Here is a 16059-nt window from a genome sequence, read left to right as displayed (position 1 = left end):
AGATTTATTGCTGACTCTGCTTCTGCTTGCTATTGGAAGTCTCTTTTTATCTTGTTGCTCTTGAAATGTATCCAAGTATAGAACTAAAGGTTTACAGTGAAACAAAGTAACCATAGCTGTTTCACTGAATGGCTGTGTGACCTTGGGCAAGTTACTCATATCTGCCTAATCAGTAAAAAGTTTGGAAAATTAAATGAGTTAATACATGTGAAAGCTCTAAGAACCTGTGGTAAACCTTCAATAAATGTTAGGCTTTTTTTTTTTTTCATTGTCATTCAGTTTTAATGTAGCATCATGCAAGAGAGGATAAAAAGTAAGCAGTAAGGTGCATAGAGAAATTTCGGATTCCTGATTTGTCGTGGGGTCACCCGCCTGCCTTGGTGGCAGGCTATATGTTAGGCTTGCCTGTTGAGGGCTGAGGATTAGCAACAGACTGAGTAGTGGAGTGGCCCAGGGACAGCGGTTCTCACAGTGCATCTAGCCTGGGGTCCTCAAGTTGATGACCTGGTGTAGTCTTTAAATGGAGACATCACATTCAAAGAGGAAACATGATACCTGTGATACCTGTCGTTTCTCTAGATAGCCCAGGGCTTCATCCATCATCACAGGCAACCGTTTTTCTTCATTGTATGAAGGCACAAGGACAGAGAGTTGTTTGGTAGCTGAGTCCCATATGCTGGGTAAGGCTTCCCAATGGCCTTTGGCATTGAAGAAGAATTTCTCTTCTTCATGGCGATGAAGTGGGGACATTTTTGTAGCAGTTATAAATGCCACGATGGAAATCAGTATGAGTGCTGCGGCCGCAAGCGCCACGCCGAGCACCGCCAGCTGCAGCAGGAGCGGAGCCATCCTCCATGCCGGGCAGGCTTTTTTTTTTTTTTTTTTTTTTTTAAAGAATTATTTATTTGAGAGGCAGAGTTAATAGAGAGGGAAAGACACACACACAGATCTTCCAACCGCTGGTTCACTCCCCAAATGGCCACAACGGGGCCATCTACTGGTTTCCCAGGCACATTAGCAGAAAGCTGGATCAGAAGTAGAGCAGCTGGGACTCAAACTGGCACTCATAGAGGATGCCAGTGGTGAATTAACCCACTTTGTCAAACTCCTGGCCCCTGAATGTTAGTTTTTGTGTTAGACAAAACATGTATCATATATGAGATCCAGAGTCTAGGAAGTCTCATTTTCTTTTAACTTTAATTTTTTAAAAATTTTCTTTGTATTTAAACTTTGTTTTATTTATAGCTTCTCTGGAAATGGGTGACCATTCATCCCACTTTGTCTTGGTCAGACCTGGGTTTCACATGTCTTTTGCAATCCTGTCTGCATTGTGTAGCTTCCCACTCTAGAACAAGTTTTGTTACCAAAACCTTGTTCCTGGTGCCAATCAACATTAACGAGGACAAGGTTTTGGGGTGAAGGAAAAGGAACATTTAATCTGCCGACAGATGAGAGGATAGCAGACGTCCAGGTGTCAAGAATTGCTCTGTTGGCTGAGGGTGTTTGGGGGCTACAGGGAATGAGGTATTGGTAATAAAATCACAGAGCTGCAGCTCTCTGGTGTCAGGTGCCATGGCTTCTCAGTACACACATGACAATGCATTCCTTCTCTGTTTGGACATGGTGGTCCTTGAAGTCCACAGATGACGAGAGTAGATCTAGCCTGACCAGGTTCCATGCTCTGGAAAAGAAAATAAGATAAGGAACAAGGTAATTTGTGCCTTAGGATATGGGCAGGTGGAAAGCTAGTAAAACCATGAGCATCAACTTCCCAGCTTTATTTACACTTAAGTAGTAAAAATTGTTTGCTTACGTTATTTTATACCTGGTTACAGTTTGAATGGTACATTATATGACTCCTTCACTTTGCTGGGAGTGGAGTAATACTATAATTTGCCCTTTTCTTTCCTTGTTAATTGTTTTTCATATTCATATTTGCTCTGCAGTCCTATCCTTCCATCTGATAATCAGATAAAGGGAAAATGTGCTTAAAATCCAAAATCCAGACCCCTCTTTGTTCCCCGTCATGGACTAACATTTCACACGGAACTCACTCCCGTCCCCGTCATCCTCGTTTCCCATTCCGTAGGGCAGCTTCACTGAATTTCAGGAGCCCTGTTTCAGATTCCTTCTGTACATGTGGCAACTGAGGCCCATAGAAGTGCAGCTTGTCCTGCTACAGAGTGTGTTAGTGCCAGAACTGAGTCTCGGGGGTTGGCGCTGTGGTGGAACAGATAAGGCCGCCACCGGCAGTGCCAGCATTCCTTATGGACACCAGTTCAAGTCCCGGCTGCTCCGCTTCTAGTCCAGCTCTCTGCTATGACCTGGGAAAGCAGTAGAAGATGGCCCAAGCACTTGGGCCCCTGCACCCACATGGGAGACTGGAAGAAGCTCCTGGATACTGGCTTTGGATCAGCGCAGCTCCAGCCATTGTGGCCAATTGGGGATGAACCAGCAGATACAAGACCTCTCTCTCTCTCTCTCTCTCTCTCTCTCTCTGCTCTCGACTCTCTTCGTAATTCTGACTTTCAAATTAATAATTAAATCTCAACTCATTGGGCCAGCTTTGTGGCACGGTAGGTTAAGCTGCCATCTGCAATGCCAGCATCCCATATGGGTGCAGTTTAAGTCCCGGCTGCTCCACTTCGATCCAGCTCCCTACTAATGTACCCAGGGAAACAGTGGGAGATGGCCCAACTGTTTGGACCTTGGCCACCCACGTGGGAGACCTGGATGGAGTTCCAGGCTCCTGGCTTTGACTTGACCTAGTCCAGGCCATTGCGGCGGTTTGGAGAGTGGATGAAAATCAATCCATCTCTTCCCTCCCCTCCCTCTCCCCCTCCCTTCCCCCTCCCTCTCCCTTTCTGTCCCTCCCCCTCTCCCTCCCCCTCCCCCTTCCCCTTCCCCTTCCCCATCTCCTTATCTGTAACTCTGCTTTCAAATAAATAAATCTTAAAAAAAACCACCTCAGTTTGACCTCTACTATTCTTTGCATTAAATAAAGCAATCGAAGTATTTTTACGATAAAGATCACTATTTTCCAGAGTACATATCTAAATTCATCCCTTTTGTTCTTTGTATGGCAAGAGGTCTCCTTTAAATCTTGCTAAATGCTTTCTAGCCTACACTGTGCTCCTTAACACTTGAAAGGTGTTAAAAAGTTCTGAAGTGAGGAAGCCTCTCTGGCTTTGTTTAATGATCATATATTTTCCAAACTTGGGGAACTTTTCTTTGGAAAATGCTGTCCTAGGAGTTTTGTTTGATTGCTTATTAAGGGGGTATGAGAAAAGGAGTTGACTTTTTCTTTTTTTTTTAAGAATTTTCATAGGGCTTTTAGGGTTGTATCTCCCTCCCCTAGTTTCTTCCCAGGGTCTGTGTTTCTTTTAGCTCCCTGGGTAAATGGCACACAGATAGTTCATCCTGAAGGACTCCCAGTGATGAGGAAGAGACTGTCCCTAAATCCCAAAGACAGCTTCATTTCAAGCTGCCTCTCTAGGGTAAAGAAACCGGCTCTTCGTGACGATGAGTGGCCAGGAACCCTAGTTTAGTTTGTGATTTCTCTGGTGCCTGCTTTTATTTCTCCATCGGAGCTGTTGATATCTTACAGCCCTCATATGGTTGCTTTAGGGTATTGATTATGCTCACCACAAAATTGAAATTTTTAAAAAAGGCATTTTCTGCATGGTTCAAATCTCCAGTTGACCAGTATAGTACTATGTTGAGTCTATACAAACCATGTAGAGTTCTTAGTTGAAAACAACTTTAATATGTGTGTGTATCTGTGTGAAATAAGAGTAGAGAACTTTCCACTTTGTGCATGTATCTGATTTTTCATCATCTGGAAGCAAAGCTTCTTTTGTTCTCTTTCAGTATACTTTGTGCCATTTTCATACTTTGTGTTGTTAGTGAGTTTTCTCTGCAGCCAATTGAAATTGTTTTGAAAAACAAAGCAGAAAATGAAGCAATATGGAACTTTAAAATGCAGCAAGAAGTCCACCGTAGAGGTGACATCATGCAGTTGTACCTTTAGAAACACTTTGTGCCACCCATAAGGGATACCTGGATTGAGTTCCTGGTTTTAGCCTGACTTATCCACAGCTGTTGAAGGCATTTGGGGAGTGAACCACCCGATGGAAGATCTGTCTCTGTCTCTGTGCCTTCCAAATACATGAGACTTTTTTTTTTTTTTTTTTAAAGATTTATTTTATTGGGGCTGACACTGTGGCAAAGCAGGCTGAGCCTGTGCCTGGGGCGCTGGCATCCCATATGGATGCCAGTCAAGTCCCAGGTGCTCCTCTTCCAATCCAGCTCTCTGCTTAAGGCCTAAGAAAGCGGTGGAGGGTGGCACAAGTGCTTGGGCCCCTGCACTCACATAGGAGACCCAGAAGAAGCTCTTGGCCCCTGGCTTTGGATTGGCCTAGCTCTGGTCTTTGCAACCATTTGGGGAGTGAACCAGCAAATGGAAGACCTTCCTCTCTGCATCTCCCTCTCTCTGTCTGTAACTCTGCCTCTCAAATAAATAAATAAAAATCTTTTAAACATTTGTTTTACTTATTTATTTGTTTTTTTTTAAGAAAAATTTAATAAATATAAATTTAAAAAGTACAACTTTGGATTATAGCAGTTTTTCCCCCCATAACCACCCTCCCACCCGCAAACCATTGCATCTCCTACTGCCTCTCCCATCCCATTCTTCATTAAGATTCATTTTTAATTATATTTATATACAGATGATCAACTTAGTATATACCAAGTAAAGATTTCAACAGATTGCACCCACACAGACACACAAAGTATAAAGTACTATTCGAATACTAGTTTTACCACTAATTCGCATAGTACAACACATTAAGGACAGAGATCCTATATGGGGAGTAAGTGCACAGTGACTCCTGTTGTTGATTTAACAATTGACAATCTTACTTATGATGTCAGTAATCACCCAAGGCTCTTGTCATGAGCTGCCAAGGCTATGGAAGCCTCTTGAGCTCACAAACTCTGACCTTATTTAGACAAGGCCATAATCAAAGTGGAAGTTCTCTCCTCCCTTCAGAGAAGGGTACTGCCTTCTTTGATGGCTCCTTCTTTCCACTGAGATCTCATTCACAAAAATCTTTCATTTAGGTGTGTTTTTTTGTTTTTTGTTTTTGTTTGTTTGTTTTTTTTTTGTTTGTTTGTTTTTTGTTTTTTGTTTTTTTTTTTTGCCTCAGTGTCTTGACTTTCCATGCCTGAGAAACTCTCCTAGACTTTTTAGCCAGCTCCTAATGCCTTAAGGGCTGATTCTGAGGCCACAGTGCTGTTCAGGGCATTTACCATTCTGTGAGTCTGCTGTGTATCCTGCTTCCCATATTGGGTCATTTTCGCCTTTTAATTCTATCAGTTATTATTAGCAGACACTAGTCTTATTTATGTGATCCCTTTGACAGTTAATCTTATCTTTATCATTGGTTATAAACTTAAAATGGTCACTTTAACTAGTGAGATGGCATTGGTACCTGCCAACTTAATGGAATTTGGAATCTCATGGCACGTTTCTAGCTCTTCCATTAGGGGTAAATCCAAGCATGTGCTTGACTTATTTATTTGAAAGGCCGAATTACAGAGAGAGACAGAGTTCATCCATCAGTGAGTTCACTCCCCAAATGGCCACAGTGGTCAGGGCTGGGCCATACTGGAGCAAGAAGATTCATCTGGTTCTCCCACGGGGGTGCAGGGACCCAAGCACTTGGGCCATCTTCCACTGCTTTCCTAAGCACATTAGCAAGGAACTGGGTTGGAAGTAGAGTGGCTGAGACTTGAACCCGTGTCTACATGGGATGCTGGCATTGCAGATGGTGCCTTAACTTGCTATGCCACAATGCCAGTCCGCCAAAAATGGAACTTTAAAATGCCTTTGGGCTTGTTGCTGTCTTCTTTTTATGAAGCGTACCATCATGCGTTGGGTTTCCCAAAGCCTTTCAGCCTTCCCAGAGTGTGCTCGAAAGCAGAGTCTAAGGAACCGTGTCCTCATGGGTCAGTTTCCGTTTATGTATAGTGTATTCAAATAGGAAATACCTTTGTGTAAGTATACGATTTGTTTGCAGTTACTGCTACTTTGCCTGATGTGTGTATCTATTTAATCAAAAGTTTCTCGCTCTTATCCTGAACACGATGGTATTTATGTGCTTAAATAAATAAATTTTCATGTTTATAAAAGATCAGAGGAAATATCACATGTAAACAGTGATATTCTCAAATATTAATTGCTGCTGGGTCAGTAGCAGAGGTACAAATGATCGTCAGGATTCTTTACACAGTTGTGATTTCTAGCAAGTTTTTTGTGATGATTTTCTTCATTATAAGCTTAAATTAACTGCCTACTAATTTTTTTGCTGGCAGTTTTAATAATCAATTTTAAACTGTGTCTGTTCTTAAGCTCTTGCCGTTTTTGGTCAGGCAATGTACAGATTTAGGAGTATTTCTATTAACCCTGTGCTCTGTTATGATTCTCTTTTGTGCTGGCAGCTGAGAGTTAGGTTCTGGATTTGGAATTTAATCTACAATTGCTAAAAGTTATCTCTTGCTGCTACTGCCCTGTCCACCCGTATTCAGTCACAGTAACAAATAATAGAAAGCTGTATTTTTATTTCAGGGTTCTAGGAGGAAGATAAAATTTTTTTGCTTTTTCTTGTATCTCATTCTATTAATAAAAACTTCTCAAAATTATTATAGAACAAGTAGCCTAAAGGTAGTTTTAATTGTCTACCTTTCATCCCCCTTATTTTGGTAAAATGCCCAGTTACACAGATTAAAGATCAGTTTAAGCAGTTTCATCTTGAAGCAGAAAAATAAACCAATCACTTAATTATTTGCTCTTTGTCTCTTAGATGTTTGTAAATTGCTTGGAAAGTTAGATTATAATACCTAGTGGTGGTCTGTAAGGATTAAAAAAAAATAGAAATGTTTCTTTTTAGTCCAAGTACTTTCCTCGTGTTTTGAAATACTCTTTCTATACTTTTAAATTAACATGATGTGTTACCTTTCTGATGTCATACAAAGTATGTAATTATACATTTTGTGGCTCATAATTATAGCTAATACAAATTCATAGTTCAAACTTAAGGATTTGTATTTTCTGGAAAGTTTACTGTAAATTTGGCACTATATCATTTTTTGCAAATTCATGCAGTTGTCAATAGTAGCATACTTCTTTCTTACCTGTGTGATATTAGATATATTTGAAAAACATGACTTAAATTATTTTTGTTTCGTATCAAGAAATGGATGAAAGGAGGCTGCTGGATCCAGGCTTGAAGGCTCATAAAGGCCTCTGGGATTCTGCTCTGAAGAACCAGCAGATGGAATGCCCGATTGACTGAAGAAAATGGGTGCTAATGCATCTAACTGTCCTCATTCGTGTTCCCCAAGGGCAGGGGGAAATTCGCAGGCCCAGCAGACTTTTATAGGTAATTTTCAGTGTTTCTAATTTCATTTTGTTTTATAGCTATAAATGGATTTGTATTTTTAGTGTTTGTGGATGAAGAGAACTGAGCTGTGGAAACCTTGTAGATAATTCTGCAGCATCTAAATCTCCCCACTCCAGCAAATATAAATCTAGATTTGTTTGAGATGTATCCTAAACAAACCTCTCAGGGCCCAACTGGTGTTTTCTTTGGTGTCTTAACCATAATTATCAATATGTTAGGCAAACCAACAATCTAATATCCGTTGGTGTAAAAACAGTAAAATATGTGTTTCTTGGTTCACTTATTTTGCTTGTACAAATGCAGCCTTTGTGTAATTAAAAGGAGAAACATTTTACAATTATACATAAGCAATATTTTTTTAAAAGATTTATTTATTTATTTAAAAGGCAGAGAGAGAGAGAGATCTTCCATCTGCTGGTTCACTCCCCAGATGACTGCCACAGCCAACGTGGGCCAGACTGAAGCCAGGAGCCAGGAGCTTCTTCCAGGTTTCCCACGTGGGTGCAGGGCCCAAGGGCTTGGTTCATCCCTTCCTGCTTTCCCAGGCACATTAGCAGGGAGCTGGATCAGAAGTGGAGCAGCCAGGACTCAAACCAATGCCCATAGGGGGTGCCGATGCCACAAGCGGCAGTTTTACCGCTGCACCACAGCGCTAGCCCCACAAGTAATGTTCTTAGCTTACCAATCTGCCTATTTCTCATTTTCTAAAAATACATAATTAAGATCTATGATACCTGGTCCTTGTTAGCCAGAGAACCAAAAACATTTTTAACAATTCAGACTGATGCGTGGGCATTTGTGCTAGTCATTAAGGTACCTGTGGTCCATATCAGAGTGCCTGGATTCAATACCCAGCTGCTCCTGATGTCAGTCAGCTGTTACTGCAGATCCTGGCAAGGAGCAGTGATACCCAGACAGATGGGCTTCTGCACCCCCGTGAGAGATCCAGGGCGGGATCCTGGCTGCTGCAGGCATCTGGGGAGTGAACCAGCACTACACCCCCATGCCAGAATACTCAAACTATTTGCTGTCTGTCCCTTTTTGTATTTAATATGAAGATGAGTTATTTGAATTTTCATCTCCGTTTATAAAAGCAAAAGCCAGTGTTATTTGAGTGGCTCAGGAATGTCTTTTGCAAAATTCATTGAAAATGAATGTTAAGGAAAAAATAAACAGATTTTCATTTGTTTCATTTTCTTCTTAGGGACATCATCTTATTCCCAGCAAGGCTATGGTTGTGAATCAAAATTGTATAGCCTTGACCACGGCCATGAGAAACCACAAGACAAAAAAAAGAGAACCTCTGGCCTTGCAACCCTCAAAAAGAAGTTTATCAAGCGTCGAAAATCTAATAGGTCTGCGGATCACGCCAAGCAGATGCGAGAGCTCCTCTCTGGGTGGGATGTCAGAGATGTCAATGCGCTGGTGGAGGAGTACGAGGGCACCTCAGCCTTGAAGGAGCTTTCTCTCCAAGCCAGTTTGGCTCGGCCAGAAGCCCGGACATTGCAGAGAGACATGGCTGAGCTTTATGAGTACAAGTATTGTACTGATGTAGACTTAATATTTCAAGAAACTTGCTTTCCTGTTCATCGTGCCATTTTGGCAGCAAGGTGTCCATTTTTTAAAACACTGCTTTCCTCCTCACCAGAGTACGGGGCGGAGATAATAATGGACATCACGACAGCTGGAATCGACATGCCCATGTTTTCTGCGTTGTTGCACTACCTGTATACAGGAGAGTTTGGAATGGAGGACTCGAGGTTTGAAAACGTCGATATCCTCGTTCAGCTCAGTGAAGAGTTCGGCACACCAAATTCCCTTGATGTCGATATGCGAGGGCTCTTTGATTACATGTGCTACTATGATGTTGTCCTGAGTTTTTCTTCAGACTCTGAACTGGTTGAAGCTTTTGGTGGAAATCAGAACTGTTTAGACGAAGAGCTCAAAGCCCACAAGGCTATTATTTCTGCAAGATCCCCATTTTTTCGGAATTTATTACAAAGGAGGATACGGACTGGTGAAGAAATCACAGACCGAACTTTGAGGACGCCCACGAGAATTATATTAGACGAGTCTATTATACCAAAAAAATATGCAAAAGTGATACTGCACTGCATGTACACTGACGTGGTGGACCTCTCTGTGCTACACTGCAGCCCCTCCGTGGGGAGTCTCAGTGAAGTGCAGGCTCTCGTCGCAGGGAAGCCGAACATGACCAGGGCAGAGGAAGCCATGGAGCTTTACCACATAGCACTGTTCCTGGAATTTAACATGCTCGCACAAGGTAGGGATTCTAGTTGTTCATGGTGATGTCTAAAGGTACGTATTTGTCTTCCAAGTTGAAAACACAACCAGGGTGTTCTGCGATTTCAGGGTTTGAGATGTGACAGATCTGTTTTTTTGAACCTGGAGCTATAACATGAGACAGATTAAGGATCAGTGTTAACGTGACTCTTTTAGTATAAAAATCAAGCATTCGGTACTCGTGTGCTGCTGTGGATTTGTTTCTGAGAGGAGCGTGGTGGGGGCAAGAGGCGGGGTCTGTGTGGTGACTCTGCGCCTCTTGCCCCCACCACGCTCCTCCTCCCAAAACAAATCCTTCACAATACTCGTGACTAAGAGCATTCGGGGAGACTTGAGGCTCTTTCTGCCCTGACAGAAGATGACAGGTGTGGGAACACATGATCGCTCGTCCACTGCAGACTCGTGCTGCGGGGTCTGCACTGTCAGGATGGTGGGGCGACGGCGTTCTACAAGAAGCACCGAGACGAGTTTCAGTAAACACATCCGTTTATTAACAGTCAGGCATAAACATTTTAAGGGCAGGCAGAGGGGGCGTAGCTAGTTCAGGGCAACACTAATTCTGTAGGATAGTCGATATTGACGCCGTTATGCTTCTCCAGTGAGCTTGAAGGTGCTAGATTTTTTTGTGCCTTTTTCAATTAACTTAAACTAAAAATTTTTAAATTAGGACCATACATTTGTTGTCTTACAGGAAAATGACTAAGTGAAAGTTATATTAAAAGAAGCATGTGTCTGCTGGTAAATGTTAGACTTTTAACCTTTCAGAGCTGGAAAGAGCCCTTCCTGGGGAGAACAGAGGGAGTTTGCGGCCCTGTGAAAGGGGGAGCAAGCTGTATGACACCAGATTACCTGAGAAATTTAATTCGGCTGATGCATGTTAGCTGAAAGAACATTAGAAGCTGCCACTGGGGGCAGGTATTAAACAGCCATGTTGGAGTGCCTGTCTGCACTGCCACTTCTGATCCAGCTTCCTGCTCATGCACACCCTGGGAGGCAGCAGGTGATGGCTCAGGAACCAAGTCCCTGCCATCCACTGGGATAACCAGATGGAGTTTCTGACTCCTGGCTTTGGCAGAGTCCAACCCTTGCTGTTACAGGTAGTTGGGGAGTGAACCAGTGGTTGGAAGATAGATCTCTTTGCCTTTCAAAGAAATAAAACTAAATAAAATGTTAACAAGCTGCCATTAGAAGACAGTGTTAATAGTTTGGGTAAAAGATGTGAATTTAAATAAAGCAAAAACATTTTTCTAATTTGAAAATAATATGTATTTTATGGCTAAGCCAACCCATTAATAAGGCTCTGAGAAATTATTAAATAGCCCAGTTAAATAGCAGTGTCAGTAATAAAATAGGAAGGGCATTTATGAATGTTGACATTTCTTTTACATAACGAGTCTTAAAATTTTATTTTACCATTATCTTTTAGGAATAGGCTAGATTTTGTTTTAATAATAAAAATGTTATTAAAATATTGACTTATTTTAAAGTGAGAATCATTAATGTTATAAATAATAGCAGACTACTTGGATAGACTATAGGGAAAATACTCCTACAGAAAAATTTAAATTACAACATTAACAAAAACATGATAGTCTCTGTTTTCCTCAAATTGTTTTTATTTGATGTGTTTCAATAATCCAAATCTATTAATATGTACTGTTTTTAAATATCAGAAAGCATTTCTTGATGTATTTTTTTTAAATTTTGAATGAAAAAAGTAAAATTGTCAGCAAGTTCTTGGGTCTATGATATACTTGATTCTCTAGAGTTCTTTTTTCTTCTTACATGAGTTACTTTTCTTTTTCTGTAATTTGGCTAGAAATTGAATTTTATTAAGTGCATTTAAAGATACAAACCAACACTCCTTGCATCTCCTTCACCTGGTTACTTAAGAAATGGTGTACAGCTGTTTCTCAAATTTGGGTATGCATGGTCTTACCATCTTTCGTGATTTCAACATGGTTTATTCTGCTTACTACATATGAAGCATGTTTCTCTCTTATCCCAAAAGTGTTACTGTTGGGGTTTATAGTACATAGCTTCACCAATCTTTGCCTCATTTCCATGGAGGGAGAATATTCGGTCACTTGGAAATGTTTTTATAACACTTAAGAGCTCAGTTTCTAGAACCAGATAAACTGGGTTTGAATCCTCTACCTCGTAACTTGTTTGACCCTAAGCAAGTCATGTAATTTCTGTAAGTCCCTGTTTTCTCATTGATAAACTAAGAATGGTAACCCTGTAAGGTAAGATTATGAGGATTAAAGAAAATAATATATATTAAATGATCTGAGTAGTGCCTGGCATATACTAAGCATTCAGGAAATGTTAGCTGCCAAATGATAATCACAGTGTGTATCTTTACTACCACATAGTCTTGTCTAAAAATCACTATTTAAATTTAAACAATTTTATTGTATTTGTATTCTAAAGACTTGACAGAAATTAATGATTTTAAAATGTCCTTGGGGCTGGCACTGTGACGTAGTGGGCTTAGCCTCAGCCTGTGGTGCCAGCATCCCATAAGGGTGTCAGTTTGTGTCCTGGCTACTCCTCTTCTCATCCAGCTCTCTGCTGTGGCCTGGGAAAGCACTGGAAGATGGCCCAAGTGCTTGGGCCCCTGCACCCATAGGGAGTCCTGGAAGAAGCTCCTGGCTCCTAGCTTAGGATTGGCCCAGCTCCAACCGTTGTAGCCATCTGGGGAGTGAACCAGTGATTAGAAGACCTTGTTCTCTGTCTTTCTGTCTCACTTTCTATAATTCTACCGCCAATTAAATAAATAAAAATCTTTTTTAAAAAGGCCTTATAATTTTATCATTATAAAGCTGATCTATTATCATTGTACTTACCAAATTATTATTAAGTATCACTCCATTTGTCACTAGACTGCAGTCAGATCTTCTCAGCAGTTCTGTGAGTTGATTAAGCCCACTGCGTTGCTGAGGCATTTATTATGTTTAAAGAGTTAGTGTCTCTCCCATGCCTCCAGCATGGACTAATTATGGATCTTTTTTTCTTTTGAATGTGTGCTCATTATAGCTGAAAGGCACAGAGATAGATATATATATATAGAGAGAGAGAGAGAAAGAAAGAAATCAATCTCCCACCACTGATTCATTCCCCATATGCCCAAAACAGCTAGCCCCGGGCCAGGCAAAAGCCAGGAACCCAGCTCTCAATCTCAGTCTCCCATGTGAATAGCAGGGACCCAAGGACTCGAGCCATCACTTGCTGTGTCCCAGAGTGCATTCATAGGAAGCTGGGTCAGAAGTGGAGGCAGGACTTAACCAAACCCAGGCACTCCAGTATGAGATGCAGGCATCCCCAGTGGTGTCTTAACTGCTATGCCAAATGCCTGCCTCAGTTTTACACCATTTTGAAGAGAATTGGGTGAAAATCATGTTTTGTGTTCCATGATTTAGATGGAGAGTCCCAGGCTTTTGAGACAGGACTTTGGGCAACTTGAGAGTAAGATTGTGTTCTCCGTATTTTTGTGTCCCCAGTGTCCAGGACAGAATAGGCATACAGTGAATGTTTTAAGTCAATAACTGTAAGTTAAAGCCCAATATTGTAAACAAATAGTAATCAGAACTGACTGGCTCTTTCAATATCCGATGAAATTTTAAAAGGTGACAAGAGACAATTAAAAGTTCAGGAAGAAAATACTACAGTTAGAAGCACTTATATACCACAAGACAGATCATCAAATATACAAAGCAAAAACTGACAGAACTGAAAGGTTAAATAGACAGTTCCGGAATAATAGTTGGAGATTTCAGGATCCTGCTGTCAGTAATGATTGGAAAAGCCAGACAGAAGGTATGTAAAGAGAACGTTAAATCTAATGGACTAGCACAGGACATCTTCTAGGACCTCATGTTGGCACACAGGTGAAGTCTCCGATTTTTAAAAATAGCTGTTACAAAACCGTTTCTCCAACCACAGGATGGAGTTAGAAATTATAACAGGTGAAACTAGTAAGTCCACGTATTTATGGAAATTAAACAACCCAGTCTTAGCCAGTGACTCAAAGACCCTGAAGGCATTATTCAAAATGGAAGAAGCCAGTCACATAAAGACAAATACTGTGTGATCCTACTTACAGGAGGTGAATAGTCAAAACCTTAGAGCCAGCGTTAGAACGGTAGTTGCCAAAAATGCTGGAAGAGGGGGAGATAGGGAACATGTGGAATGGGCGTCGCAGAGCAAGAGTTAGGTGAACAGTGCTGATTGCTGCACAGCAGCATGAATGCATTTGGTTCATTGAACTGTGTACTTCAAAGTGGCTAATTAAGTTATGTGCATTTCACCACAGTTTTTTAAATGGAAAAAAAAATTGAAGCCAGTTTGAAAAGTAGACAGATTTTACCAGTAAAGGCTGAAACCCAGACTAGATATACTCTCCATGGTAGGAAAGGTGACCTGGTAGCTTCAAGAGCATCGCAGGGAGTCAGTATAGGCAGCCAGCCAGGTGGTTTGGTAATTTTCAAAAGAGAGGAGAGGGTTCCTGGCTTACACAGAGAACATGTTTGATTTAGTTCTGGAATAAGCAGAAGGCCTCAGCTATAGGCCTGGCATTTTAGGACCACATTTGACTTCACTTGATTTCCATAATAACAGCATAAAACAAGTAGAAACTCTCAAGGACAAAGGAAGAAGACAGCAGGGAGTGGAAGAAAGGATAGTGGAAATTTTGGGAGGATGGGAAACAGATTGAGAATGGCTACTGCAGTGTGTACCTGCAGAGCAGGTGGGGCTCCCGAGAAGGCTGGCAGCCCTGCCTGCCCCTGTGTGGAGTGTCTGCCCCTGTGTGGAGTGGTTCACCCAGGTGGCACCAAGTACTCTGCAAGAGAGGGAGATGCCTGGTGTAGAACTAGAGATGGGTTCTCTTGTAAGTCTCAATACTGAGGGGCCGGCGCCATGGCGCAGCAGGTTAACACCCTGGCCTGCAGCACCGGCATCCCATGTGGGCACTGGTTCGAGTCCCGGCTGATCCACTTATGATCCAGCTCTCTGCTATGACCTGGGAAAGCAGTAGAAGATGGCCCAAGTCCTTGGGCCCCTGCACCCATGTGGGAGACACGGAAGAGGCTCCTGGCTCCTGGCTTCGGATCGGCGCAGCTCCAGCCATTGCAGCCAATCGGGGAGTGAACCAGTGGATGGAAGACCGCTCTCTCTCTCTCTGCCTCTCCTTCTCTCTTTGTAACTCTGACTTTCAAGTAATAAATAAAATCTTTAATTAAAAAAGAAAGTCTCAATACTGAGTGGACTCTTCTCTGCAAGCTAGTATTCACTTTATATATGGTGCTGGAAAGAGTGTGGGTTTGTTTCCCTCCATAAGCAAGCTGAGTACTCTGTATTAAATGATCTCTTCCCAACCCTCCATGCTTTATTTCTGTTCCCATGAATTTCATACATGTGCTGGTACTCATTCTCCGCATTTGGTCCAAGTAGCCCACCTGTCTGCTCTGCTGTTGATCGCTCCTGCAGCCAGGTGGCAAACCCTGTCCAGCCCCTCAGTTATCCTCTGCACTGCCTTCCCCCAACCAAACATAAGAGACTTGAGATTTTCTAAGATTTTCTGAAATTTTTAAAGCAGTTGAACTAGAAAAAGCCCAAATTTGGAGACCATTACAGATCAGGGTGGGGATAAAGTTCAAATCTGGAATTATGTGGAAGCCCACAAACCGGGTGGAGAAATCACCAACTCTTCTTCCAGCTGAGTACCAGGCAGGCAGGTGCAAGAGGAAACTGGAACTCCAGAAACGGTGAGCATCCCGGAATTCCAGGCACCTGTAGGATATGCTGCTTGGGCTCCACACTGAAGCTATGCAGGGAGTTACGCAGTGGAAAAGCCAAGTTGCCTTCCAGTTGTTCTGCAAGAGAAGTTGACAGCAAGGCTGCTCCTACAGCAGAGCTTCCAAACAGCTGTTCATTGCCTCACTCTCACAGATGAAAACCCACCCAGGATTGCTGGACGTTTGAGGAAAGTTTTCAAATTGAAACAGAGATCAGAACACAAACAGCACAGTACTGGAGGATGTACAGTGGAATAGAAGAAAATGTCGATAGATTCAAAATAACCTTGTATCAAATAATATTTTATAGACTTGGTGGATCATAAGTAGGATGCCATAAAGGCATAAACAAGTTCTGGGACTGTCGTTTTGCAGTGGATTAAGCTGTTGCCTGTGACACGGCATCCCACATGAGTGCCAGTTCAAGTCTTGGCTGCTCCAGTTTGATCCAGTTCCCTGCTAATGCACCTGAGAAAACAGTGGAAGATGGG

The 16059-nt window shown here is 42.0% G+C and overlaps 1 protein-coding gene across 2 annotated transcripts in view; it reads left to right on the top strand.

Annotated features, from left to right (window-relative positions):
* BTBD7 (BTB domain containing 7) overlaps positions 1-16059 on the top strand; it is a 90987-nt gene that overhangs the window by 34805 nt on the left and 40123 nt on the right. For both annotated transcript variants that reach the window (XM_051826430.2, XM_051826431.2), the window contains exons 2-3: positions 7258-7445; positions 8671-9750. In XM_051826430.2, the coding sequence (XP_051682390.1) occupies positions 7364-7445; positions 8671-9750 (1162 nt within the window). In that variant the 5' untranslated portion in view covers positions 7258-7363. The remainder of the gene's footprint in view (positions 1-7257; positions 7446-8670; positions 9751-16059) is intronic.

Source organism: Oryctolagus cuniculus, chromosome 20 (assembly GCF_964237555.1).
Source record: "Oryctolagus cuniculus chromosome 20, mOryCun1.1, whole genome shotgun sequence".
Taxonomy (NCBI): domain Eukaryota; kingdom Metazoa; phylum Chordata; class Mammalia; order Lagomorpha; family Leporidae; genus Oryctolagus; species Oryctolagus cuniculus.
The sequence above is the reverse complement of the archived record's forward strand: the minus strand, read 5'-3'. Positions and strand labels throughout refer to the sequence as shown.